This window comes from Rosa rugosa, chromosome 1 (genome assembly GCF_958449725.1).
Source record: "Rosa rugosa chromosome 1, drRosRugo1.1, whole genome shotgun sequence".
NCBI lineage: Eukaryota > Viridiplantae > Streptophyta > Magnoliopsida > Rosales > Rosaceae > Rosa > Rosa rugosa.
This window is the reverse complement of record NC_084820.1, coordinates 47,548,758-47,576,523: the sequence shown is the minus strand read 5'-3', so window position 1 is coordinate 47,576,523 and position 27,766 is coordinate 47,548,758. Positions and strand designations below refer to the sequence as shown.

The window sequence follows — 27,766 nt, the reverse complement described above, 5'->3', positions numbered from 1 at the left end:
GGGGGAGGAAGAAGAAGATCGATTGATTGATCAATGACGACCGAAGGTCGTCCTTATAAAGAACCCAAATCGAGGAGTTACGTCGGTTGCGTCGGCAGTTGTTTGACGTTGTTTGATTCCATCCGTTGCAACTGTTCGATTTTATCTGGAAATTGAACAGTAAATTACGCAAAAAATAAAATCTTATTTTAGTCAAACCGAGCCCAAGAGCCCCAAGGCCCATCTTTGACTTATAAATATATATATATATATATATATATATATATATATATATATATGTATATATATTTATATTCCTATGGGAAGCCCAATAGGAAAGCCCACCGAAACCCACATTTTGGCTTGTTGCCCATTTAGTTCTTTACATGGGTGTGTCCTTAAAAAGGGTATGATCCTTCAAAGTTTCTTCCATGTGGGACTAGAGTCCCACAAGTTCCAACAGTTATTGAGCTGATCCTTCCTGAACTTTGAAGGAGATGGTGACACGTGGCTTATATTGCATCCAATGGTGAAAAGAAGATTTACTAATTTTACAATGTATCATTTTTAGATTTTTGTCCTACTCTATCTCTTCTCTATTCTTTCCTTCTTCCTCCCTCTTTCGGTCAGCTCGCAATCTCCTATTCTTTATTCATATATCCATGGCTTCACAAAACAATCAAAACTCAACACATCAAAGTTCCATTTTTTTTCTGAAATCGAAAGACACTCAAAATGTGCTACAATCCATCATAAAATATCAAAACTCTAATAGAAGCTCAACTGCCAAACAATGTGATTTAATCCAATTATATCAAATGGATATGGAAACTGAACTAGGTATCAAGTTAGAGAAAAATTCAAACCAAATGAGCAGAGCAAAGGGTTTAATTACAAGGAACGGTGAGGTAATTAGGTTGCTGCATAAAGGCAAAACAGGCGGCTCCGATTGCCGGACGGCGGCCAAGATGTTGAACTGAATTCAAAATGTTCTGGTATGCAATGTACTGTGCTTCTTTATTTCTCTCCTTCTGAACTCAATTCAAAATGTTCACAAACTAACACAACATATCAAAGAGAGACTCACCCTCCCATTGCCAGATCAAACCAAAACCCATATAACTCTGACTCTATCGACCAACATCAGTTCGAAACTTCAAATTTTCTTCCGATCCTACCCGAGTCAAGTCATACTATATCTTTGCAATTCGATTAAAAACAAATCAAATTTCTTCTATGCAATTTTGGGTTGTGAGAATGAAGAATGAGAGGAAAAACATGGGAGAGAGAGAGGGAGAGAGAGGGAAGAAAGAAACTGGAGGGATTCACTACAAAAAAAAATTGCAATAGCCACGGCGCCGTGCCGTAGCTAAAAGCTGTTTTGCCGTGGCAAAAAAGCATTTGCTACGGCTCTGCGACGGCAAAGCTTCTGACGCCGTTGGTGGCGTCGCCAAAACCTTTAGCCACGGCAAAATGCCATCGCAAACCACTTTTGCGACGGCAAAGTGATTTGCGACACTTACTCTGCGACGGTTTCATGCTACCCCTAATGCCGTTGCCATTACAAAATTTACTACGGCAAATTTCCGTCGCAGCATAATTAATATTGTGATAAATATATTGCCGCCAAAAAATTTTCCTGCCAAATTTGTTTCCCGCCTAAAAATTTTCCTGCTAAATTTGCTTAATTCCCGCTAATTTTTCAATAGCAAATTTTGCTACGGTCTCGTTGCCGTAGCTTCATGTGTTATATAAAAATATATTCTTGGCTACGGCAATTCACCGATGCTAGTAGCCAACCAGCAATTTTTTTTTTTTTTTTAACAAAACCTGTATTTTTGCAACATCCAAAAATGAGATAAAAATATCAATACACAACACATATTGTTCATTAACTCATGTATTTCATAGCAATGTAATTAACTTGCTGCATTCATCCAAATATGTAATTAGAAGAAATACAAAGTTATGCCCAAAACCCAGCACCTAATGAAAACAACCAAGAGTAACACTTAACAAAAATTCCAATGTTGCACTATCAGAATATGAACATATTGAAACTCAGTCCATTGCTCTATCACAGCTTGAATCTGGATTCCCTTCTTCTCCTACAGATTCCCTCCGAATTTCATGATCACTAGTTGCATCTGGAACCTAAGACATCAAAAAAAAGAAAATTGATATATCATGTATGGCTTTGCATATCACCCTTTTTCAATGTCACACCATAACCCAATTTCAATAATGAACATCGCAGGTTGCACCATTCTTTATAATCATATTACAAAGAGAATGGCAGTATGAGAGGAAATTTCAAACCAAGTGTCATCAAAGCTAGTGTTTCTTTTACAACTTCAGGGGAAAAAAGAGAATTATAAAAAATAAAAAATAAAAACAAAGAAGAAGAAGAAGAAAGCAGATCAAAATTTCAATGGACTTTACCTTCTCAATGTAGGAGCAAACCATATTTTAAATGTCCTGCACAATACTATCTGGCTGACCTCTACATTTACCAAGGCAGATTGTTAAGAGTCATATTACATATACGATTAATAGAATTCAGTAAAACTAGGGACAATGTTAAATTTCCAATCAACTGTAGATTATAATGACAAAACTAGGGAGGAATCGGTTTACCATGAATGATGAGTAACTAATCTGGGAGGAATTGGGTTATCTCTGAAACAACAATAAAGCAGAAAACAAAACAAAGAATCAAAAGAGAAAGCAATCAAGAAACCAGCATCAATGAAACAAACATAAAAACAGAGATATAGTTACATGAAGTGTGACTATTTCAAGAAGCTCGAAGTCCAACAGAAGATGCATGACTGCATTAGCCAATACCTCTTCTAAATAGACATGATACTTCTAAATATATTCATTCCCATTAAAGGAAAAAAAGGTCGAGACAGGAGGAGTAATTAAGTGATAGAGTAATCTTAGCCATTAGCAGTAGTAAAATTTATGGTAAGGTATGGATAGAGATAAAATTGAAGAATATATTTTCCATTAAACCCAGATATCCAACATTACATCAACAAATTCCAAAACCATGTATTACATTCTCTCCCCAAAACAACTAAACTCAAATTTTGAACTTTTGAGTAGAGAGATAGAAACTATTTACCAGCATAATTAACATATATATGTAGGTGCAGTCCTTCCTTCAGCAGGAATCGAAGAAGCAAGTGAATTTCTTGAATTTCAACCCTTCCTTCTAACTTGGCAAGATCCAGCAAGCAAAATCCAATAATAAAGACAAAAGCTGCCCGTGTTCGGCTACCTTTGAAGGTTCTGCATTTCCTTGTTCGACAGACCTGCAATGCTCGTGTTGATCTCCTAATAAGTATCCAATGTCTGCAGAAAATCCGATTAATACCACCTAAATTACAACAGTTAGTTTAGCAAATAAAAATGCAAGCATTAATTGATTCAAAATAAAATGAAAATAAATATGTAGGAGGAAGGTACAAAGGGAACTTACTTTATAGTCAACCTCCATCTTCATCACCTATACAATCACCAGAAAATTAGATTTGGTTAAGTCGAACTACAAACATGCATACATCTGTACAGATTACCTAAAACCAGAACAAATATGAACCAGAGACAACATGAATTTTATAGAAAAATGTAAGGTCAAAAATTTGATATTCATGCCCTGTGCAGAAAATGATGAGGAAACAATGGATTGAATTGTAGTTTGCTCATATACACAAACTAGGAGCTTACTAGCTTCGCTCCCGATCATCAACTTTATCATCAAGGGGAATACTTGATGTAAAATCCAGTTATAATACCGAGCGTAATTTAAAGACTTCCATTCAATCCTGAGCGTGTATATTAGCCTAACTAAGCTACAAGTTCAATAAAAAAGAAAATTTAACAAAGAGATAGCTAACCTGTTTCAGAAAAACCTGCAACTGCGGGTGGGAATCTGGATTTATGGTAACCTCAAACAGCGGTTTAAAGATTTTGTCAAGAATGTTCTGAAATGATGTGACTATCCCCATTTCCTGGTATATATTGTACAGCCGTGGCAGCTGAAAGAAGACAAAAATTGCGTAATAAGAATTCAAGTTTTTACAGAATCCTAAACCCTAAATCTAACATTGTTACTGGAACCCCCAAATTCATATGACCTATTTCTGAAAGGTAATCTTGCATTTACCTATATCAACCATACAACATTCTCACTGTACAATTCATTGTTCACTATCCAACTAGCCATTTGGTCCCACTCACTTTGCTTCCTGCCATATTTTGATATTTTGTGCTCAGCCATCTGCAGTATAAAAATAGAGCATCAGGCAAGGAGCCAATCTGGACATGCAGAGAAATAAGAAAGACAAACAAACAAGAAGGAATGGAGAGGGAGTGGTCATTTGTTCCATATCAATGAACATTCAGAGAGGCAAGGAAGGATAATTCAGAAACCTAAACTTGATCCAGATATCTAAATTATTATAAACACTAGTATTTATATCCAACAGATTGGGAAATTAAAGTATGTATGAATTAATTAATAGTTGGAGCGTTAATCCACACTAGCAGTCTAGCATTCTTCATAATTGATGATTAAAAAAAAAAGGGAAATAAAACCACTAAAACCTATACAAAAGTAGCAGAGCATGAAAGCACCTGATATTTACTGGCAGAAAGATCAGAAAACACTTGCTTTGTCAGCTCAGCAAGGAAACAGCCTATTCAACAAAAGATAATCATGAAAATTAATGCCTCTAAGACTTGACAGAAATAACATCTCAAAAGCCATGGCTTGAGAATCCAATACTTAACTATGAAAAGAGCAAGTAAGCCAATAAACAATTATACCTTGGATAAGATTATCCTGCTTAAGGAAAATCTCCCTGAGCCTACTTTGACCACAGTGGTTGTACTTCAGATTGAACTTATCAAAATGATGAAATGTGCTTTTGTCTGCATGAATATCCAAAAGGTCCACATTCAGGTCGTACCTCTTGAAACAAATGTGACAAGTGTTTATGGCATCCATGGTGGACATCTTCGGCCTCTTTACACTTTTCCACAGGCAAACACATAGGGAGGTTCATGAAAGCCATACCTGAAGCAACAAATCGATATCCCCAAGCAAAGTGGGTTCTTGGCCAGGAAAGTAAGGATATTTACCAGCAGCTTAAAAACCCAAAAATCCATATTAATCACGCTGAAAAACATGAAAACAGGAACAACAAACACTTGGTCCACCTCTCCACCAATTGCATTACACTTGTGATATTAGACTTACATATCGATGTGAATAGCATTCTTCTAGACCCATGGTTGTTGTTTTCTCTACAAACCTGCTTAAGTGTTAACAAGAAATCCAGATAAGAATGTTAATATTCAGTCTATTTTAACATACTAAAATTCAAGAACTGACAAAGGTGTGAAAGCCTTTCAAACAGATTGTTTCGTAACAAGGTTGCTGCAAATTGGAGAAAATTTCAGAAGACTGGTAGCAAGAAAGAAAAATTCACCACCAACTACTCTTTCAGTGATTTCATGCAAAACTCTCCAGATTTGAAGTAGACATGTAAAGCTACTATTTTGCAAAATTTCAGGTCATTTGCAGTTCAAATGAGTGGTCAAACAAGAATCCAAAGTAGCAGAAAATACTGATTTCTGCATAAATTCTGAAACAGTGCAGTAATTTCAAAATGGCATAAGTATTTCATTTTAACTCCATTTTTCATGAAACCAAGCTCAAAATGATCACTGAAGAGTCTATTTTAAGCTATCAAAAACCGAGAGTAAAACAAGAAGTATAGGGTTTTCGAAAATCATGGAATAGCCCACTGGTTCAGCTTGGGTGCTGTCTTTGAGGCAAAACTTCAAACACATGGTGTGCAGTAACTGAACATTCTAAATGAGCAACAAACAAAATTGAAAAGAAAAATACTAGAGGGTAAGACATAATCGGAATACTAGTGGGTTCATGAAAGCCATACCTGAAGCAACAAATCGATATCCCCAGGCAAGGTGGGTTCTTGGCCAGGAAAGTAAGGATACCAGCAGCCTAAAAACCCAAAATCCAATCCCAATTTAACTTACCCAAAAAGAAAAGAAAAAATTACACTAGCAAAACAGTAGAAAACTGAGTTGGGTTACCTTATGAGGGAAAGCCCAAACATGGAGATGTGAATTTATTACTTTGGTGCTCTGGGCTCCCCTACAGCCATTGTTGCAGCAGATAGTCTGGACTGGGTTTTTCATGTGAATCTATGCGAGAATATATTCGACCTAATTCTAATTCATGTGCCACCAAACTGAATTCAGAGGAAGATGAAGATAAAAGGTGTTAACCTAAAAGAAGCTACACTTGACGAACGAGAGAGGAGAAAGGTTACCGATTCACTGCCAAGCCGGGGAGGGCAGGATACGACATGCACGGCGGCCATGGCTTCCTTTGGTCTGTGAGAGAGCCGCCAAGGAGGTAAAGATGGAGGTAGATCTGAGCCATTTGCAAGTAGATCTGAGATAAGATGACACGAACCCTAAGGCCAGCGAATCATCAACTACATGAATTTCACATACCTGATTTGGGGTTTTTGATTCCGTAATGTAAAGGAAAATTGGTGAGATTAGGGTTTGAAGAACTTACCAGAATTGAATCAACGGCAGAGATTTTTGGGCGGCGGGAGAGAGAGGGCTCCGCTCTACGCCCCTCTCGAAGTCGTCGATCGTATCCGGAGAAAAGAGAAAAGGAGAGAGAGAGAGAAGGGGTTTAGAGAGTAAGCGGCACACCGATGGGAACCATTATTTCCTTAATAAAAATGAAAAATAAAAATAACAAGCTCAACTAATATTGCACCGGAAGAAAACTAAAAAAAGCTACGGCAACTATAGCGTAGCAAGAATCGGGACAAATTTAACTACGGCATTGAAGATGCCGTCGCAATTGTATTAGTTTTTATGCCACGGCGTTAATTTGCCGTCGCAAATCAATTTTAATTTTGCGACGCCTTGTTTCCCGTAGCAAATCTATGACCAATAGCGACGGCATTTTTGCGCCGAAGCTAACTGTGGTAGCCATTGCAATTTTTTTTTGTAGTGATTGGTGGTGATGATGATGTGAAATTAAACTGGTGATTTGTTTGATATGGGTTATTTTGATTTTCTAAAATTTTGATGGATGGTGCCAGGTTTAGAAGGTTGACTGGGTTTAGAAGGATTGTAGAAATGGAATTGATTCATTGTAGAAAACTCCATCTGATAGTGAGGGAAGAACAAAAGGAAAAAGAAGAGAGAGAAAGGGAAGGTAAAGAAGAACATCGAAGTAAAAGAGAGAGAGGAAGGAAACAAAGTAGTTGTGAAGGTAAGGAGAAATAATAGACTATTGGATCTGATATGAGCCACGTGTCTTCATCTGCTGCAAAGCTCAGGAAGCTCAGGTAAAAACATAGCTCCGGAGAGGATCCTCTCCCTTTTATTAGTGGAGCCTACTAAGGAGAATAACTTTTTTCATAATGTGACTGCACTGTAACTAATGAGTTTTAGATATCTTTATGTGTATCATTAATTTAAATCAAAAGATATAGAAAAAATTCAGTATCTTATGAAGCTTATACTAGTAGTGATTTAATTTGTTTGTTCTTTTGTCAAAATTCAATGTGTGGTCCTCATTTTTCATCTGTTTTTGTACTAAATTTATTTATTTATGTAGCGTGCTAATTAAACAATATTAAGGTTCATTTTCTAATGTACAATTATTACAACTTTACAAGCTAGCCAAATAATAAATTTTAGGATTAATTTCAGTTTACCCCCCTGAGATTTGGGGGTGTCATCATTTCACCCCTCAAACTCTCAATTTCACTTTTTTACCCCCTGAACTTTCCAATTTCAATCAGTCGTGTCCAATTTCTCCTATTCCGTCCAAATTGGATTTTAACTCTGACTTTTGAGGGGTAAAATGGTCATTTCAAGACAAAAAAAATAAAATAAAATAATTAGTTTTTTTTTTGTTTTTTTTCTGTTTTTTCGTTTTTTATTATTATTATTATTTTTTTATGTTTCTTCGTTTTTTTTTTTTTTTTTTTTTTTTTTTTTTTAACTTTATTTTGTCTTCAACCTATACACCACAAGTTATAATAGGTTTATAAAAATAAAAAAAATACTCTAGGTGGTTAAAAACCGCTCGCTAGTCTACGATATTTGTTATATATCTCCGATAAAGTAAAGAATTTTAGGATATATCCCCAATAAAGTGAAGAAATATCTGTAAAAAATAATTTTACACTTTATCTGTAAATAAATATCTGTATATCCCCAATAAAGTGAAGAAATATTTGTGTAAAATCATTTTTGGTCTACGATATTTGAAATATATCTCCAATAAAGTGAAGAATTTTAGGATATATCCCCAATAAAGTGAAGAAATATCTGTAAAAAATGATTTTACACTTTATCTGTAAATATTTGTATATCCCCAATAAAGTGAAGAAATATCTGTTTAAAATCATTTTTACAGATATTTATTTACAGATAAAGTGTAAAATTATTTTTTATAGATATTTCTTCACTTTATTGGGGATATATCCTAAAATTCTTCACTTTATCAGAGATATATCACAAATATCGTAGACCAGCGAGTGTGTAAAATCATTTTTGACAGATATTTATTTACAGATAAAGTGTAAAATTATTTTTTACAGATATTTCTTCACTTTATTAGGGATATATCCTAAAATTCTTCACTTTATCGGAGATATATCACAAATATCGTAGACCAGCGAGCGGCTTTTAACCACCTAGAGTATTTTTTTATTTTTATAAACCTATTATAACTTGTGCTGTATAGGTTGAAGACAAAAAAAAAAAAAACGAAAAAACAGAAGAAAAAAAAAAAAAAAACGAATTTATTTTTATTTTTTTGTCTTGAAATGACCATTTTACCCCTTAAAAGTCATAGTTAAAGTCCAATTTGGACGGAATAGGAGAAATTGGACACGACTGATTGAAATTGGAAAGTTCAGGGGGTAAAAAAGTGAAATTGAGAGTTTGGGGGTGAAATGATGACACCCCCAAACCTTAGGGGGGTAAACTGTAATTAATCTTAAATTTTATTCTCGTGAGTCGTGGTAGATAAGTGCTTCTCCATAATCTGTTCCTGGTAGTACTTAATCAATATAAAAGCATCGGGGATGCGTACAAATTTTCTAGATGGTAGCAGGTAGGTACTACTACCAATCATGTAACACATTTTTCTGCAATTGCCAAAGTTTTAAGTTATCTATTAAGGGACCATTCCTTTTTTAATTGGAATGGAAAAAAAAACAATATCTAAACTCTTAATTAAGAGAAGATCTTCTCTGATTAAGACCATTTCAAGTATTAATATTGATGGTCCATGCATGACACATGAAGTTGGAGCTTTGTTAACCATCTAAAATATATAATTCTCAAATGCCATACATGCCTGCTTAAAATATAGGCCTTATAAATTATAATTTGAGAGGAATTCGTACGAGAAGTCACTAAATTAATATCAACGATTTATGACATATATATGTACTTTGTTTATTTGAATAGGGAAAATGGTCCTTATAGTATCTGACGTTTCAGCTATTCTAAACTTTCGAACCTCAAGTTTGAAAAACTTCAGAACGGTACCTGAGGTTCTAGCCCCAACCCAAGATCGATACTTGGAGCTGTTAGCTCCGTTACAGAGGAGGCCAACTCACATATTTTGAAGGGTATTTTTGTCTTTTCATGTCTTAATCCAATTTTTTTTTATCTGAGCATCTTTTTTCTATTTTTTTAATATTTATTTCACCTTACTACTATTCTCTCTCTCGCTCTCTCTATTCTGAATCTCCCCAGCATTGACCAATTGGTTTAGTCTCAACTATGCTCTAAGCTCTCAATTATATGGCATAAATATGTAATCTTTCCCTTTCTAAAACCCCAATTTTCAAACTTTCTCTCATCATCACACAAACTCCAATCTTCTCTCTAATCTCACCCCTAATGGCGTCACCCACTCCCGGAATCCTCCCCTCTGAAATTTTATAAATTTGTTCACTTTGAACTGACTGGAGTGTTTTCTCCTTGTGGATATTTGTATTCACTGATGTACTCTTCATTTTAATTTTCCATGTGTTTCTCAAACTTTAATTTTTGGTTCCCAATCTCTAAACCAGGAAGATTAGCGAACAAAGCAAGATTGCTCTCATAGTTTAGGATATGATTGGGTTCTTTCACTGGTAAGTAGATAAAAATGTTGCTTCTGACAGCAATATGTGAAGCCCAACATGATAATCAATGTTAAATTTCTTGATGAGCCATTGTTTGATGAAAATGTTTGGATCTTTTGATGAAAATTTTGGCAGGGATATCACAACAAAGAAAGCTCAAACTATGTATTACTAAACTGACTTGTAAAACCATATATTCATGCTCACAATCATATGCACATTAACTCGACAACAATCACAAAAGGATCAAGGCTTACCTTCAGCAATCACTGGCATGGATTCCATCTTCTGCAGCTACAAAACTCGATCACTGAATATGGCCTTCTGTTGCTTACCAACTTGCTTCTCAATGGACAGAATTAATGCAATAATCATGGTCGCAACATGGACCAATTCATCCATATATATAGGAGACTAAAACCTCAAGAAGTTTCCCATTAAAGCAGTTCATATCGGATTAGATTTCCTAGTTAGACCCTTAATGTAACACTTCATTGTTGTCTTCTTGCAGACTAAGAATTGGATTATTAACCTTAATGAATTGATACACTCTTTCATTAAACTACAATTATTGGTTTATAGTTTGTGTCCATGTTGAACTAGTTTTGACATTAAGCTAATTATCAATTTACTTCATGTTAATGTGTGACAAGTCCATAATGATTCTAACATGACTTTCAACAAGCAAAATGACAAAACATAGTAGAGGCCGTAGCCTTGTAGGTACAGAATCCCAACCTTTAGATGATCAGGGGATAAAACAACTGTGTTACTTGTTGGGAAGTCATTGACATTGTTGGCATTGTCAAGAAGAAATGCATTCATAAGTTAGTTGAATTCTTTTTTTCATCATGGCAACAAACTCAGATTGTGTGCTGGGTTGCTCTTTGGACCGAGATGGTTGGGTGACTCCGAAAAGGGTCACCGAAAGTTGAAGACACTACCGGGTTCTAGGTTTTGGATGCATATATCAATTGGTGATGGTTTTTGTGAATGGTGATTGTGAAGTTGAAAGGGTTGTGGTTTTGTGATTCTTTTCAGGCATACTTTCATCTCTAGGTGCCTTCATGTACCAATTTCAACGATAGTCAAAATTCTGTTCCATTTTGGGTAAGAAAGAAGAACTGAGAAGCAAGATGAGGTGATGATCAAAATTCTTCCTTTGCATTCCTGTAGAAAAGAAAAAAATTCTTTTGCTATTTTTTTTTATTATATTCAAAAAAGAAAAGAAGGGTACATTGGTCATTTTACGATCAAGATATGCCAGTTGGCATCCTCCGTAACGGAGCTAACGACTCCAGGTATCGATCTTCAGTCGGCGTTAGAATCTCACGTACTGTTTTGAAGTTTTTCAAACTTGAAGTACGAAAGTTTAGAATGGTTGAAACGTCAGGTACTATATGAACTATTTTCCCATTTGAATATTAGAACATTTCACGAAGAAACGTACCAAAGACAAGGATAACAAAAATGTCATTTGGCTTCTTGCTTCCTAATCAAAATCCAATATTATTCCTTTTCCTTCATACGTAATTACCTATTACACAACAACGGGTAGATCAATTGGCCAACCGTAAATTTTTTAAAAGGAAGGTTGATGGTCATCACCACGCTGTCAAAAGAACGGACTCCACCTTAATCAACCTTATCACTTAGATGTTAAAATTGACGGTTTGGATTAAACTAATTAAATTGGTGAATATAGAGAAGGTTATGATAAAATTAGAAATGCAGGGACGTAACTAATTTTCACTCTAATATACAAGGTAGTAAATTGAATTTAGCCCTTATTTTTAACTTCTTTTCTTTGTTGGAGAGTTGATATCCACATTAAAAGTGACAAAAGAAAATATAACTTATGAGTCGGTAACTTTCTACCGATTGTATCAAGACCTTATTTAATAATACTTCGGCTTCTGAAATCTAGCCGCTTGTGCTCGCTCTTTCAACCGTGGCGATTGGTGGCTGTCTCCTTTCTAAGTGGAGAACCCTCTCCACCTCCCACTGTCCAATCTCCTTTTATTAGGCTAGTAGAGTTGCCAAAATAATCAAAAAGCTAAACATGCATGTTTTCTAAAATAGCTAAAAAGTTAAAATAAGGATTAAATACTTGTTACTCCTCAAACTTTTCCCTGAAAAACAGTTTCGTCCCTCGCCTTTTAAATTAAATTGAATAGTCTTTATTCTTTCTAATTCTCACATAACAAGTCCACAACAGGTCTAAAATGACTATTATACCCCTCACTTCCTTTTTTATATTATTTTTCTTTTCTTTTTTTAATTTTTCTCTCTTTTTTTTTAATCCCTTTTTTATTTACTCTCTTTCTCTCTCGACAAGCTGCTCCTGAAGTTGGCTCCACCCTAACCTCCCCAACTCGACTGGCAACCCAGGATTGAAGATCAGGGAAAAAGAAAAAAGGATCTACACCGGAAAGTGCGGCTTCCGGCCGCCACCACCAAATGAAAGACAGGTCGACGGTGACTCAAGCCCATCGATGCATGGCATAGAACCCAACCTCCACAAGCTCGCCTCAAATCTTCGACGCCTCTGCTCTTCAGTTTTCTTCGACTTCCGGTCACCGCCTCGTTGTTGCCACCATCACTCGACCCAGCAAACATTAGCCATCCTACCTTTGAATTCTCACTAGCCACCGAAGCTAGACGACGCTGCACGCGTCGCCACTGGCGCTTAACCCCCCCCCCCCCCCCCCCCCCGAGAGGAAGCTTCGACATCGGTAAGCCTCTACGATTTGACCGAAATAGGAAAACCCATCTGCGAACCCAGAAATATTTTGGGCTTTGATTCTCTCTCACCGGAACTTGTATGAAGAAAAAGAGAACACAGGGAGGACGAAGACGTCAAGACACAGCTAACGCCACTAGTTCGCCGCCGATTCGTGGCTGGAGGACGGAGAAATGGCCCGATCTACATCACAGGTATCTGGGTCAGTGGAGACTCGGTCTGGGCTTCGATCTGATGTGGGTTGCCTCGCCATTTTAGGTTTGGAGTTTTTCGGTGACGGAGTGGAGAGAGGTGAAATGGAGAGGTTAGATTAGGCCAGAGATGAGAGAGAAGACGTCAGAGTGGAATTGAATTTTAGGGATTTTGTTTTCAGGAGAGAGAGAGGGGGGGGGGGGGGGAGAGAGAGAGAGAGAATATAAAAAAGGGGAGAAAAACATAAAAATAAAAATAAAAAGAGGAAGTAAGGGGTATAATAGTCATTTTAGGTCATTTTGGACATATTGTGTGAGAATTAGAGAGAATAAGGACTAAATTGTTTAATTTAAAAGGTGAGGGACTGAACTGTTTTCTGGAGCAAAGTACAGGGAGTAACAAGTATTTAATCCTTAAAATAAAGAGTGTGCTAAAAATGCTCAAGAAAATCTAACATCGTTTAGTTAAATTAGCTAATTAAAAATGTATTTTGGCAGCCGTTTCAAAATACAACTCGAAATTACAGATTACTCATCTTGTCGGATCAACAATATGTTGAAGTTGCTTTCACGTAAATTAACTTATTGTTAAAGGATACATCTTGATTATCAATCATACACTACACACGCTATGACCTAGCCACTCTGCTACAGCTTATTGTTGGCCTCCCATCTTCAACAAAACTCCCAAACTTCCAAACCGGATGACTGGCCTTGACTTGCTTTGCCTTTTTATGTGTGCTGCACTTGGTGATGGCAGTGGTGTGGTATCTTCGAGGTTGCTTCCAATTTGGTTTACTGGGGGCACATTCCCTCTGGCTGCAGATGAGGAGAGTGGTTTTGCTCCATTGGTGCTGTCAAGTGTGCGGTTGTGGATTTCAGGCACGGCCGGTCTTGAGATTCTCACAGCCTGAGGGGAATAAATATAATGTGGCCTTCCAGATATAAAACAGTACAAATTCTTGCGTAGAATTAATATCATAAAAAAAAAAATATTGATTTTTATTTGTACATAAATTTCTGGGGAAAATCTCACAAACAATACTTGACCTATCGGCCACTAATAACTTTCGTGCCTTAAGTTCAAAAAATATCAGATTGGTACCTGAACTTCTGACCCCGACCCAATATCAGTACTTGGAAACAGTAAAATCGTTAACGGGGTTAATTTTTGAAGGGTAAATCTGTCATTTCACTGTTCATCATCTCCAAAACTCTCCCCTCTCTCTGCAATACCAAATTTCTTCTTCTTCTTCTTCTTCTTCATACCTCATCACCACTATCAACCAACCTTTTACTTCTTCAATAGCCACCGTCCCATCCACCACCAACTCCTCTCACCTCTCACCTCTCCTTTGGTCGATTTGGGTTTGTGTGTGTGAGGTATGAAGAAGATAATGAAAAATCTGGGTTTGCACAGAGAGAGGGGAGAGTTTTGGAGATGATGAACAGTGAGATGACAGATTTACCCTTTAAAAATTAACTCCGTTAACGATTTTACTGTTCCCAGATACTAATATTGGGTCAGGGTCAGAAGTTCAGGTACCAATCTGATATTTTTTGAACTTGAGGTACGAAAGTTATTAGTGGCTTGAAGTTCAGGTACTGTTTGTGAGTTTTTTCCAAATTTCTGAAATACAAAAATAGTTCAAACATAATTAATATATTGTTTAAGTAAATCCAGAATATGTGTCTGGCCCAAACTCGAGATTACTTGCTCTAGTTGAAATAGGGTTTATATTAGAGATATTCTCGGAGAATCTTAGAAGATATCCAATCAATGTACGATTATGTTTCCATGTACAACTCTATCTCTATGTTTGTAATCCTCTATATAAAGAGGCCCCTATTATCAATGAAATCACGACTCAATTCTCTCCCAATTTCAGTTTTTCCTTAAACACGTTATCAGCACGAAGCACTAACCCTGAAACAAATAGCCAAAACCTTAAATCCGAATACAAAACCTTGAAACCCTTTCGGCCCCGGCCGCCCACCTTGAAGCCCTCCATCCCAGGAGTCCAGAATCGGCGGCGCCACCCCAAGAACCGGCCGGAAACCTATCGAACCGGCCACCGGAAGCTCCAAACCACCCGCAGCAAATATTTCACCGGTTCACCACCTTCCAGACTTTCAATTGCTACCAAATTTTTATAGAAGCAGCGTCTCGATCCCACAATCAGGGAACCAGAATTTTTTTTTCCCAGAACCAGCCACTTAGTCCCCGAACCGGCCAAAAGTTCTGGCTGCACCTTGAACCGGCAGAAAAGAAAGAAGAAGAAAAGAAGAAAAGAAGAAGAAAGAGAGAAGAAAGGAAGGCCCAGCCCAGAAGAAGAAAGGAACAAGCCCAAAGTCAACTCGGCCCACTGACCCACAGTCGCTGCCACGTCAGCATCACAACCACATCAGCGACAGCACCACCTCATCCTGACACGTTAGCCTTCGGTCAACGCCAGTCAACCCTCCGGTCAACGCCGGTCAACCACTTTTCTGGTGGCTTTCCGACCACTTTTCAGGCGACTTTTTCCTGCCAAATTTCCGGCGACCTATTTCGAGGTATTTTTTTTCTAAAAGTTCCCGTTTTTTAGAGTTTTTACATTTAATTTCTCTTCTTTTTCGGGGACTTGCAACCTCCCTTGTTCTACCCCCCTTTCTTTATCATAGGGGAGACCAAATTAAGACGAACTATGGGTGTTCGTGCTCACTCCAAGCTTGGAGCTTGTAGAGTCCTCCAAACTTAGAGTTTGTTGAGCTAAAACGATCGACCGAAAACATCATTGTTTCGATCTAATCCAACCCCTCTTGGAATCAAATTTCTTGGAAGCGACTACGCTCAGAAAATTTTATTTGTTTTCGTGGTAGCCTTTTTCGCTCCGAAACTAACCCTAAATTCTTGTTCTCTTTCAGGATGAGTAACGTGAACAAATTGGACTTTGCTCAATTGGGAACAACTGGCTTTGAATATCACAGGTGGGTTCGTGATGTCCGCCAACATCTTAAGGCCGATGGAATCCTAGATACGATTCTCGAGGCTAACCAGGACGTGCTAACTGTTGAGCAAGCTCAAGCTTTGGAAGCAAATAGAGCAGCCTTAGAGGCAAATAAGGGGAAAGCCATCATCCTAATGACTCGTCATATGGATGATTCGCTCTAGGACGAGTGTATGAATGAAGAAGACCCCAAAAGGCTATGGGTCTCACTCGAAGAAAGATTTGGCAATGTCCGTGACTCCCTGCTTCCAGACCTAGAAGTGAGATGGCATAGCCTCCGCTTCTGTGATTTCAAGTCAGTTCTTGACTACAACTCAGAAGCACTTCGCATTAAATCCTTAGGGAAAATCGTACCCTATGAATAGCCAACGGATTCCATGCGAAAACGCATGTAGAGAACGAAAATGAGTTCCTTTGCAATGCCTCTAACGATTGCGAGCAAAGGCTCATCTTAGAGAAGTTTATGTGTCTCTTTAGTGGACTCTATGTCACTATTCGAGCTATTAAATCCAACGAAGTTATGAGAGAAGATCTCTTGGATTTAGACACATATTGGCTTTGTCACGACAGGATATGTCATCCTAGTCATGATATGATGATCCGTCTACTAAAGACTTCACATGGACATCCTTTCTTTCGAGCGAAACGAAGCATGAATCAAAAGTTGATTCTGGACTAAGTGTGACCGACGCTGCTGCCTAGGGCACCGTCTCCGTCCACCACCGGCTTAGGGCTGGCACAGTCCCTATCCATGAAGCCATGGATGGCGTCCACCATGGTGATGGCGCCCCAGGTGATGCTTCAATCACCAACTTCTCTTCAAATAGCGTTTCAGACGCTTAGCCCCAACCGAAATCCTCATTGGTTGATTCTAAGGCCTCTCGCTCGTTTTACAAAGCCCGTTCCTTAGGGAAGTCAGGACTGAGACCGTCATATGAAAAGGATATGAAAATACTCATTCTGTTCTTACATAGAATTTGTCGGGATTCTGTGGACTAGTTCAACCAACTTGCGGACGTTCAAATATCTCATGATGTTGGTTGACACGCAAACATGCTGGTCACGTGTTGTGCCATTGTCCACTTGTAATGATGCTTATGCTGCACTCCTAGCAAATATCATATGATAACGGGCTCACTCCTCGGATCATCCTATTCCATCAATTGGACTTGACGATGCTAGAGAGTTTACATCGAAGACTTTCGATAGTTATTGCATTGGGACTGATGTTGGACATCACATTCCCATGAACACACCCAAATGGTCTCGCTGAAATGTCTATGATGGTAGTCCGGACATTGGTAATGCGCACCAATCTCCTTATATCCGCTTGGGGTGATGCAATATCGCATGCAGCTATGATAATTCATCTACGACCCACTGCCACTCAATCTACCTCTGCGTTACAGCTAGTGACTGGGTACAAATATCGTACTTATGCATATTTGAGTGTGCCATTTATGTGCCAATTGCGCCGCCACAGCGCTCTATGATGGGTCCGTATAGACGAATGGGCAACTACGTTGGATTTGAGACTCCAACAATCGTCCGCCACTTAATTCCCTTGCAAGGCGATCTCCTTACCGCTAGATTTGCCAGTTGTCACTTTGATGAGACAGTTTTCCCGTTGTTAGGGGGAGATAAGAACACGGATGTTCAGCAGGAACGATAGGAATTGTCGTGGCCTGTCCCCACTATGTCTCATCTCGATCCCCGTTAAAGTGACGAGATCACACAAATACGCTGCAAACATGCCTGAAAGGAAGGACGTCCCTACAAGAGGACGTAGCGCCACCCTACACGGAGGTAGGCATGGCACCAATGCCAAAGAGAGTGGCACTTTGGCGTTATAGGCCATGGCTCCAGCTAGGATGCATGGGACACTCCAATCCTTTGATCATTGACACTCAAAATCCATCTCATGAGTATCTTCCGGGTTATGGTTATCGTTGGGGGACGCCTCAACGTCAGAACCTATTCCTGAGAATATAGAGCTTTTTGAAAATTACACTAGTGTACATGAGACGTGGGATAGAAACTCCATCATAATTGATGATGCAGTTGCGCATGAGTTTGTTGAGTCCGATGATATCGAACCACGCTCCGTTGATGAATGAATGCCAACGTAGAAAGATTTGGCCTAAATGTAAATATGCGATCCAGGTAAAGTTGGATTCTCTAACGACGAGGAAGGTTTTTGAGCCAGCGATGCCAACACCTCCTAACATAAAACCTATTGACTAATGGGTCTTCGTTAGAAAGCGTGATGAGAAAAAGAGATGGTAATCTCCCCTTATGGCGCAAGGCTTCTCACAAAATGCCCTGCAATTGACTACGATGAGACATATTCTCTCGTAATAGATGTCATTGCACTCCACTACCTTGTCAGTTTGGTAGTTTCCGAATAACTGAACATGCAGCTTACAAATGTGGTCACTACGTATCTATATGGGGATGTAGATATGGAATATACATGAAGGTTCATGGTAAGCTTCATTTACCCAAGTCAAGTGGCTCTAGACCACGGAGCGCTATTTACAATGAGGTTGAAACGCTCACTAAAGTGACTACTTGATTAGGAAGGGATATGCCCGCGCGTTTCCATAATAAGTTTCGGATTCTATCACGGTTCATGTTGGACATGATCTTCATTGGAAGCCCTTAAAGAGTTAAGCAAAACCGCTGAACACTTGAAATCCGATTTTGAGATGAAGGATTATGGGAGAACATGATTATGTCTCAGTTTGGAACTTGAGCATCGTGTTGATAGATTCTTAGGCATTTTGACAAGGTCAAGCCTTCAAGCACTCCCATGATCGTCCGTAGTCTTGATCCTGAAAAGGATCCTGTTCGTTCGAAGGATGATGACGAAGATGTGCTAGGGGCAGAAATGCCCTAGTTAAGTACAATAGGCGCATTATTGTACTTAGCTCAATGCACAAGACCGGACATCTCATTTGCCATGAACTTATTAGCTAAGGTATAGCTCTACGCCTAGAGCTGTCAATGGGTCGTGTCGGGTTGGGTTCGTGTCGGGTCAAGGTATTTGTCGTGTCGCAAGATACAAACCCAAACCCAACCCATTTAATAATCGTGTCAAAAATCTAAACCCAAACCCAACCTATTTATTAAACGGGTTACCCGTTTCCAACCCGCTTAATCCATTTAACAAATAGGTCGTGTCGTGTTAGACAAAATGACCCATTTAAGGGTTAATTAACAATGCGACCCATTTAACTAAAAAAATGCATAAATTGATTGAATTCACTAAAAACTCTACAAGATGAAGAATATAAATATTTATATATATTCATAAATAATTAAATCCAATAATTATAAAGCAAAATATTTCAAATTGTCTAATCCTATGATCAAATACTCCCAACGTCCAAAATTTCAAGAAGAAGTATAATATAATCGGGTTATACGAGTTCACTTCGTGTTGGCGGGTTGACCCGTGGCCGACCCATTTATTAAATGGGTCATGGCGGGTTGACCCACGGCTGACCCGCTTTTTAATCGTGCGGGTTCAACCCACTTTATTTCGTGCGGGTTTCGAGTCGTGTTATCGGGTCGTGTCGGAATTGACAGCCCTATCTACTTCAACGCGACGCCATTGGATTGGGGTAAAAGATATCTTTCGATACTAGAGATGTACGACTGATATGGGCTTGTTTTATCCCTACAGAGAGATGATGGATTCGGACCCATCACACACCAGGAACGCTGCCAACACTAGCCTGCGCCCTCTATCCCCATCCCAAAACGAAGTTAGCGTTTTGGAAGATTTTGCGGATGCTGGGTATCTCTCTGACCCACACAAATGTCATTCCCAAACTGGTTAAGTGTTCACCATGGGTAAAGACCGTGATATCTTGGAGGTCTACAGAAATAGACCCTAGTCGCTATATCTTCGAACAATGCTGAGATTATTGCTCTTCACAAAGTGGTTCGTGAATGTATATGGATTGGATCCATAATTACGCATGTTCGAACAATTGTGGTTTGAAGTTTACCACAGATGAGCCTATGAGCATATAGGATAATGCTGCTTGTTTTGAACAAATGAAGTAAGGCTACATCAAAAGCGACATCACCAAGGATAATCAGCAACAACAAACTCTCCTCAAGATCAAAGTGAACTAGGTTCAATCTGAGGACAGTACGGCAGGCTTGCTCACTAAGTCATTGCCTAAATTCCACAACATGTTGGCATCATCGTTTGCGGAAGTTATCCGAACTCCCGTGACCGTTGTCATCATGGGGAGATGCAGACATCAGGGGGAGATGTCTACATGTATGGTCTCGAAACGTGAAGGGTGTGTTGTGCTCTTTTTCCCCTTCGACCGAGGTTATTTTTGTCCCACAGGGTTTTTGTTACTCGGCAAGGTTTTTAATGAGGCAACGAGAGGAGCACCACGTTTGGGCGACACAAAGGGGAGTGTTCAAGTAAATCCAGAATATGTGTCTGGCCCAAACTCGAGATTACTTGCTCTAGTTGAAATAGGGTTTATATTAGAGATATTCTCGGAGAATCTTAGGAGATATCCAATCAATGTACGATTATGTTTCCATGTACAACTCTATCTCTAAGCTTGTAATCCTCTATATAAAGAGGCCCTTATTATCAATGAAATCACGACTCAATTCTCTCCCAATTTCAGTTTTTCCTTAAACATATATAGGATTTTGTTCAAAATTTTTATAGAGAGATGGAAATAAATTAGTTATTGATATGAAAAAGGAAAAGAAAATGAATTAATTGTCTGTTTTTATATGGAAAAGGAAAAGGAAGAAAAAAAAAAAAGGAAATGAGGGATACAAGGTCTGAACCTTGGTTGGGTCAAACATTGGCCAACAGCTCTACCGCCACAACAACATGTTACTCAATGTTTGTAGTGGCAAACAAAAAATATATATATAAAATTAAATCCACCAAAGCCCCCGGAAAATGGTGGCATGAGACAATTGCCAGCCCTGATTTCAGGTCCAGCTTGGTCGTTGCTGGATTGAAGGTTGACCTCTAACTTGATTGTCAATTCCACCTATTCTAGTTTAGGGTTAGGCCAGAATGTTGGGGTCGGATTCCGTGCAAAACCATATGGCGGATCAAGTGGCAGGGCTTTCGTCGGAAATGCTCATTGGCATGCGAAGGGCTCATGAATGTTGGGGATCGGCATTCTCTTTCTTCCCTAGGTGGCAGTGAGGGTCTGTTGCGGGATGTTACTGGTTGTAGTGGAAAGCATCCAGATCAATTTTGGGAGGTTGAGTCTCTTATAATGAGTTGCTGGAACTCTCTACGGCAATGTGGATTGGTGGTGGTGGCGATATGAAACTCTTCTGTGGTGGAGGGGTGCCCTTAGCAAATTTCATCAATTGGGCATCTAGAAAATTAAAACATTAGGCACTAAGGACACGGCGGGGACGGCGGCCAACGCGGCCCAGAAAGTTGAGATCGTGATCTACAAACCTGAGGCGGAGGAGACGACCACGACTGAGGGAGAAGGTAACCCTATCACCCACTTCATTTCAAATTTTACCCATGTGCTCTCCATTATGGGACAGACAATTGCCTCCATTTTTTCTCTCCACTCTCGACTCTGTTTTCAACTTTTTGAAGAAGCTAGCCAAATCTGTCTTTAACATCTCATCCTTTTTTCTTTTTCTTTTTTTGCCTTTCAGCTTATATTTCTACTTCTTTTGTTATGTTTCATTTTTATTTACTCCCTATACATTAAAACTATCCTCCTCAGCTACCCCACCCTCATCATCTAAGCAAATGAATTTTCAAGCGAATGAATGAATGAAAAAGAAATTTACAAGTGAATGAATTTTTTTTATTTGAACGAGCAAACAAAAGAACAAACAAAATTTTGTAATTGAATGAGTAAAAAAAGTTACCCACTGAATGAATGAGGTAATTTTTATCCTTCATTCAATTGTAAATTTTTGTTTGTTCATTTGTTTGCTCGTTTAAATAAAAAAAAATTATTCACTCATAAATTTCTTTTTCTTTCATTCATTTGCTCAAAAGTTCATTTGGTTGGATGATGAAGGTGAGAAGCTGAGGATGATGGTTTTATCCTTATGGAGTAGGGAGTAAATGAAAATGAAAAATAACAACAGAAGTATAAAGATAAGCTGAAGGAAAAAAGAAGAAGAAGACGATGAGATGTTAGAGATAGAGTGATTATGAATTTTTTTTTTTGAATAAAGGGCTGGTGCAGCTGCCCTTAAGCCTTGATTAATGAAACCGTTGAATACAAGGGGGGACATTAAGCCTAAACCCCTGATTACAATGAGCAACTAGAGTATGTCCCAAAATAATATCAGAAATCTCTACAAAATACTTGTATTCTAACAAGCACCAACTAGCAAAGAGTGCTCTATTGGCTACTCTATTTGCTTTAACATAACAGTGACATAACGGAAAGATAACTCGATATATAACACGATTACAACGTAGCATAAGTACCCGCTTTAGCACAGCTTTCCTACTATGTTGCCGCCGGAGGATAAATCCGACGACACTTAGCTTCACCCTGCCACTAGGCGGCAACGACCATTAAACGAAGCAAGAAGCTCGCCGCCCTCCTAGAGCAAACAAGGCACTTTGAGTGCATACACAGGCATATAGCCCGACTAACCCTTCACAATAACGTGAGGGACTTATTACTCGCAAAAAGCGCAAATAAAATAAGCAACATAAGTAACTAGCAAATATAAATGAAATAAAACCTGAGGCAAGGCCCACAAAGTGTACCCAACCCCAAACTCTAGCCCAGATTGGGCCCATAGGCAGAATCCCAGCCCAAGAAACAAAGTCTGCAGCAAATGGATCGCTCTCAACCCACCCCGCCCAAAACAGATGTTGCATCCCCCCGCCACCAGTCCTACCTCTCCTCCCCCGGCGCCGGGCCACCGTCGCCTCACCCTCGCCGTCCAACCATAGGAGGGCCGCGCCACCACGATCCCCACCTGACATCAAACGGAAAAGGTAAGCCCTGCATCCGGCAACAAGCATCGCCGTCGCCCAAACCGGCGATCCCAACCAGCCTTCGATTTCCTCCAGCCAGCCTTTGAATCCAGTTTGCAGACCTAGGTTTAGTAAGGGATAATTAAGATATTTTCACTCACCTTATGGTTATTTTTTAATGATTTTGGAAAATAAGGTTAAAAACTGACTTAAAGACCCAAACTTGGTCATTTTCAAAATTTCTCATATTTAAACGGTTGGCCCCCCATCATTAAACCAATTGTTTCAATTTGAAGGACTAAGGCATATCCGATGGGATAAGCCCTCACCATAATGACATTACTCTCATGGTCTCTAGGATTAAAACTTGTAGATCGATGCTTTTTCAATAAAAATGACAGATATATCAAAATTTAGTTTAATAAAATTGATAGCTAATGATCCCATCCAATAAGGCATTTCTTTTTGTTCCTAAATTTATTCACAGATGTTCTAGTTAGTAATCCAAAAGTCTATTAATATTAGAAAACTTCTAATATGATGCACACAGATGCAGCTTAATTAATTCAACTTGTTAAGGAATGAGAGTCTAACTACTGTTCACGTACGAGATGTGTGATCTGTTATCATTATATGGTATTAAGTAACCTTTCTCGCACATTGTATACACCAGCATGAATATGAGGAATTATCACATGAACTTTCCACTATCACCACATTACACCGGCACACCCGGGCCTTACACTTGCATCAGGGGTTGTGACCCAGCACTATGGTACCTAAGGTAACACTGACATCCCATAAACAGCAGTACAACTTGAACTGAGGAGTCAACTCCTGGTTGGGAAAGCATCCATCCCACATCGAAGACGAGGAAAACCTCGGGATGAAATCAGCTGTCCCGATTATTCTATCTCAATTCTGTCCCCTCAACATGATTGGTCCACAGAGATTAAAAAATTTCCATTTTTTAATCTCTGTGGACCAATCATGTTGAGGGGACAGAATTGAGATAGAATAATCGGGACAGCTGATTTCATCCCGGAAAACCTCATTCTATTTGAGTATTTAGTGAACCCAACCACCTTCATTAATGGTGAAGACTCTTAATTAAGTATTGTTATTCTAGAAAATTACATATATAGCCCTAACTTAGGTATAAGAGCGGCATAGACCAACAAGCTCGGTCTATTCATTTGACGTGCTGACATGCAGCGTTACGCCTAATCTTGTTCGGATCGTTGATTCCACATAGTTCTAACACCTTGTGTACAGCAGAAACACACATAATTGTTGGACTTGATCAAACCCTAATGGACCTAGGTTATCATGTTTGGAACAGATAACTCGAAGTTCCAAATTTTTACTCATTGGAGACTGTTGAAATTCATTAATAATTTAGAATTATGAGAGTTTTATGATTTGAATAATTGTGACTGTTATGGTGGTTGCATGAGTTACAGAATTTGAGTTGTCAAGTATTTATGTCTATTGTAATTGTCTTATTTATGGCATTGTGTAGTGTAGGCTCATATAAGTAGGCTAGTCTAGTTAAGTAAGGTGTAGAGGAGTATTTTGTAGAAGATTTATTCAGAGTAACTTTATCAGGTATTTTGAGAGTCTCCTATATATCTCTCTCTAGGAGCTCTATACATGTTTTTGGACGTACATCTCCCATATTGTGTGTCATTCATCCATCATATCTCCTTACCATAAATTAGTTTTTCTTATTTTACGCTTCCGTTGTTATCCAACAGAGACATGCCTAGTCCATTCATATACATAATTGATACATTCTAATGCGGACTTGCAGGCGTTACAAACATTGCTGCACTAGTTGAATGTACGGAAATTAAAGTAACACAATACAGACGACGGTCCATTAGTAAACTTAGAGCATCTTTTTTTTTTTTGGCAAGAAAACTTAGAGCATCTTTAGCAGACTCTCTATTTTAGCTCCTTAGCTATTTTGGAGTGCATGTTTAGCTTTTTATCCATTTTAGCAGCTGCACCAGACTCTTAAGTGGCTCTCCATTATAACTTTTAGCTATCTCGCTCCTAAATATAGAGAGCGAGATGAGGCTCTCTATAATTTAAAACATTCATTTTAAGTTATTTTATGTAATTTATAAATACATTTAAACTCTTTAATCATCATTTTAAAAATAATATAAATTCAAAATTAGCTAAAATAGAGAGCATTGATACAGACGTATTTCTAAAGTGGCTAGCCAAAATGACTTTCTAGCTATTTCAGCTAAAATTTAACTAAAAAATGGCTAGCATTGTTAAACATGCTCTTAAGCTCCTAGATTCATGGAGAGGTCTAACTTATGAAGAAGTCGGACTATCAAAGACAAAGCTGGTAGTGCGTCCTGACCGGAGTAATATTTTCTATGTTTTTAGTATCATTTTCCCTACATTTTACTTAGTTATCCCTTTAACAATGTCATTTCTAACTTACTTTGTTGTATTTAGGTAGAAAAGAACTTCAAACGCAGGAATCCTGATGAGGCTAGGAAACCTGGAGGCACTAGGAAACCACATGGCTTGAAGATGACGTTGGAGATATTTTGGGAGATTAAACCTGATTTTGCCATGGGAAATGATGGAGATAATGTGAAAATCAAGGAGATTACGTTGAGAAAATCTTGGGAGAGTTTCAAGGGATTGTGCAACAAGATAAGGCTCAAAACAAGTCCAGATTCGTTCCTCAATTCCCTCAAGATATGTTGGCCGAAATTAAAGAATTAAAATCTGCAGTATTAATGTGAAAATCAAGAGAAAATCAAGGGGAGGACATTAAGGATAAAGCCATGGAGAGATTTAAGGAAGAAAATGTTCAAAATGCGTCCGGATACATTGTCTAGGTTCATGCCTAGATATTTGGCCGAAAATTGTGAATAAAATCAGATTAAATCATGGGAAATTCGGCAACAATATATTAGGGATTCATTGATTTTGGAGCTTTTTGATTGGTTGGATGACACAACAGAGTTGACGTGGCGCTACGTGATTGGTCGAAACTGTGTGGCATTATCAGATTAATTCCTTGGGAAATTAAAAGAAGGATCATGAAGCTTGGCCGTCCCCCTATATAAACCCCCTATGCTAGACGACCACTTCACACATTCTCTCATTCAGAAAATCTCTCAACCCTGAATCAAAATCGCAAATCCTCCCCTTTTCTCTCTCAAAGTTTCGGCCTCTCCAAGTGTTCAAAGTTTTGAAGCCATGAAGCAAGTTCATCCTCCATCCTCCATCCTTGCCGTGATCCTCCTTGCCGTCCACCACCTTTGAAGACCTTCTTGCGTTCTTGAAGCATCTTTAAAAGTGTAACCATGAACCTTAATCTCTTGTTTTCGGTTTTGATACTTTGTAACTTAAAAATCAGATTCAATAGCGTTCTATGTTTTTGGTTTTCTTGGATGTTGCGAATTTTTGTTAGATTAAAGTATTTTTTTTGATGTCTAGTTTCCAATAACCTTGAAGCATGAATTTATTTTAGGATTTCAGATTTGTAATTTGCGATTTCAATATGTGTTCTTGAATGTTTGTTGATTTTGTTCTTCAATCCCATCTATCATGTTTTCGATTTCTCTAGTGGCCACTTTAGGTTTCGAATTGCATGATTGAATCCATAATAAGATGCTAGCGTTCTAGGTTTTGTTAATTAAAGTGGAAAACCTATAATTAATTCCTTAGATAAATCAACAAAGAGAATTGCATGCTCGATTAGCGTTCTAACTTGTGTGTTTTTCTTAAATCAATCAAACTTTCTAAGTGCTTATTGCGTTAATTGTGGATTGTTGATGAATTGATCACTCACTAGCTTTGCATGATTAATAGGGTTAACTATGGTGCGTTCATCTAGTTAATTTAACTAAGGAAAGTAATAAGAACTTATGCATGCGTTCATGGTTTGTTCTTGATTGATTTCGTTCAAGTATGTGTTTTGATTCGTGAATTATGATTTGTGTTCTTGATTTCGTGTTAAAGGTTGTTAACTTCATCATACATCTCATCCATCCATTCTCTCTCCTTGATTTTTGGTTGATTGGTCAATGTAATTATTTAGTTAACTTAGTTTAGTAATTAAAACAAATTTTGAAATCCCCTCTTAATTCTTTGTAATTTTCGTAAATATTGTATTTCTTTAATTAATATTCTTCTCTTGACGTGTAAATGACAGGAGCGCCCTCAATCCCCGGATAGAACAATCCCTACTTGCTATATACTAACAACTGTCAACATGGTTAATTTTGAGAACTCATTTCGAGCTCATCACGTCCCTTTTTATTTAGGGTTTTTTTCTCTAACAATGTCTGGACACTTAGGGGACTTTCAATATGATACTCGAACTTACAATGTTATCAATGTGATACCTGGACTTTATATTTCATATTAATATGATACTTCCACCAGTCTACAGTTCGTTAAAAATTTGCATGCGCCGTGCATGTGACTGAATTTTAAAGGGTAAAATTGTCCCTTTATACTAATTTTATTAAAATAAAAAAAATACATAAAAGTTAAAGCAATCTTCTTCCGAAGTTCTTAAACCCAGATCAAACGAAAATGAATAAGAAATTTCTGAAGCAGTTCATAAATTCTTCAATCCACACTGGAACAAAAAGAACAAAAAAATCGATATCAACCCTTATTAT

The 27,766-nt window shown here is 38.2% G+C and overlaps 1 protein-coding gene and 3 long non-coding RNA genes across 6 annotated transcripts; 1 reads left to right on the top strand and 3 right to left on the bottom strand.

The window, feature by feature from the left end:
* Positions 1-1,968: 1,968 nt before the first annotated feature.
* LOC133742027 (uncharacterized) lies at positions 1,969-4,253 on the bottom strand. The gene is made up of 7 exons (XR_009862326.1): positions 4,154-4,253; positions 3,885-4,025; positions 3,467-3,493; positions 3,110-3,364; positions 2,617-2,658; positions 2,422-2,482; positions 1,969-2,133 (listed from the first exon to the last, which is right to left on the bottom strand). It is a non-coding gene; the product is annotated as an uncharacterized LOC133742027 (long non-coding RNA).
* A 53-nt stretch (positions 4,254-4,306) lies between these two features.
* On the bottom strand, positions 4,307-6,021 carry LOC133739481 (probable AMP deaminase). Of its 2 annotated transcripts, XR_009860656.1 has the most exons (5): positions 5,952-6,021; positions 5,249-5,303; positions 5,066-5,136; positions 4,816-4,920; positions 4,307-4,685 (listed from the first exon to the last, which is right to left on the bottom strand). XR_009860656.1 is itself a non-coding variant. In XM_062167266.1 (2 exons), exons 1-2 carry the CDS (start codon positions 5,003-5,005, stop codon positions 4,594-4,596), a joined length of 282 nt encoding a protein of 93 aa, XP_062023250.1. In that variant the 5' UTR covers positions 5,006-5,017; the 3' UTR covers positions 4,307-4,593. The 2 variants fall into 2 exon arrangements, 1 of the variants encoding a protein (XP_062023250.1); XM_062167266.1 differs by lacking the exons at positions 5,066-5,136; positions 5,249-5,303; positions 5,952-6,021 and having other exon boundaries at positions 4,816-5,017.
* LOC133739494 (uncharacterized) lies at positions 6,016-6,885 on the bottom strand. 2 transcript variants are annotated; one of them, XR_009860662.1, is made up of 3 exons: positions 6,605-6,885; positions 6,351-6,537; positions 6,016-6,269 (listed from the first exon to the last, which is right to left on the bottom strand). It is a non-coding gene; the product is annotated as an uncharacterized LOC133739494 (long non-coding RNA). The 2 variants fall into 2 exon arrangements; XR_009860660.1 differs by having other exon boundaries at positions 6,016-6,249; positions 6,605-6,875.
* A 14,365-nt stretch (positions 6,886-21,250) lies between these two features.
* LOC133739475 (uncharacterized) lies at positions 21,251-27,423 on the top strand. Its single transcript, XR_009860651.1, has 3 exons — positions 21,251-21,629; positions 25,578-26,434; positions 27,292-27,423. It is a non-coding gene; the product is annotated as an uncharacterized LOC133739475 (long non-coding RNA).
* The last annotated feature ends 343 nt before the right edge of the window (positions 27,424-27,766 follow it).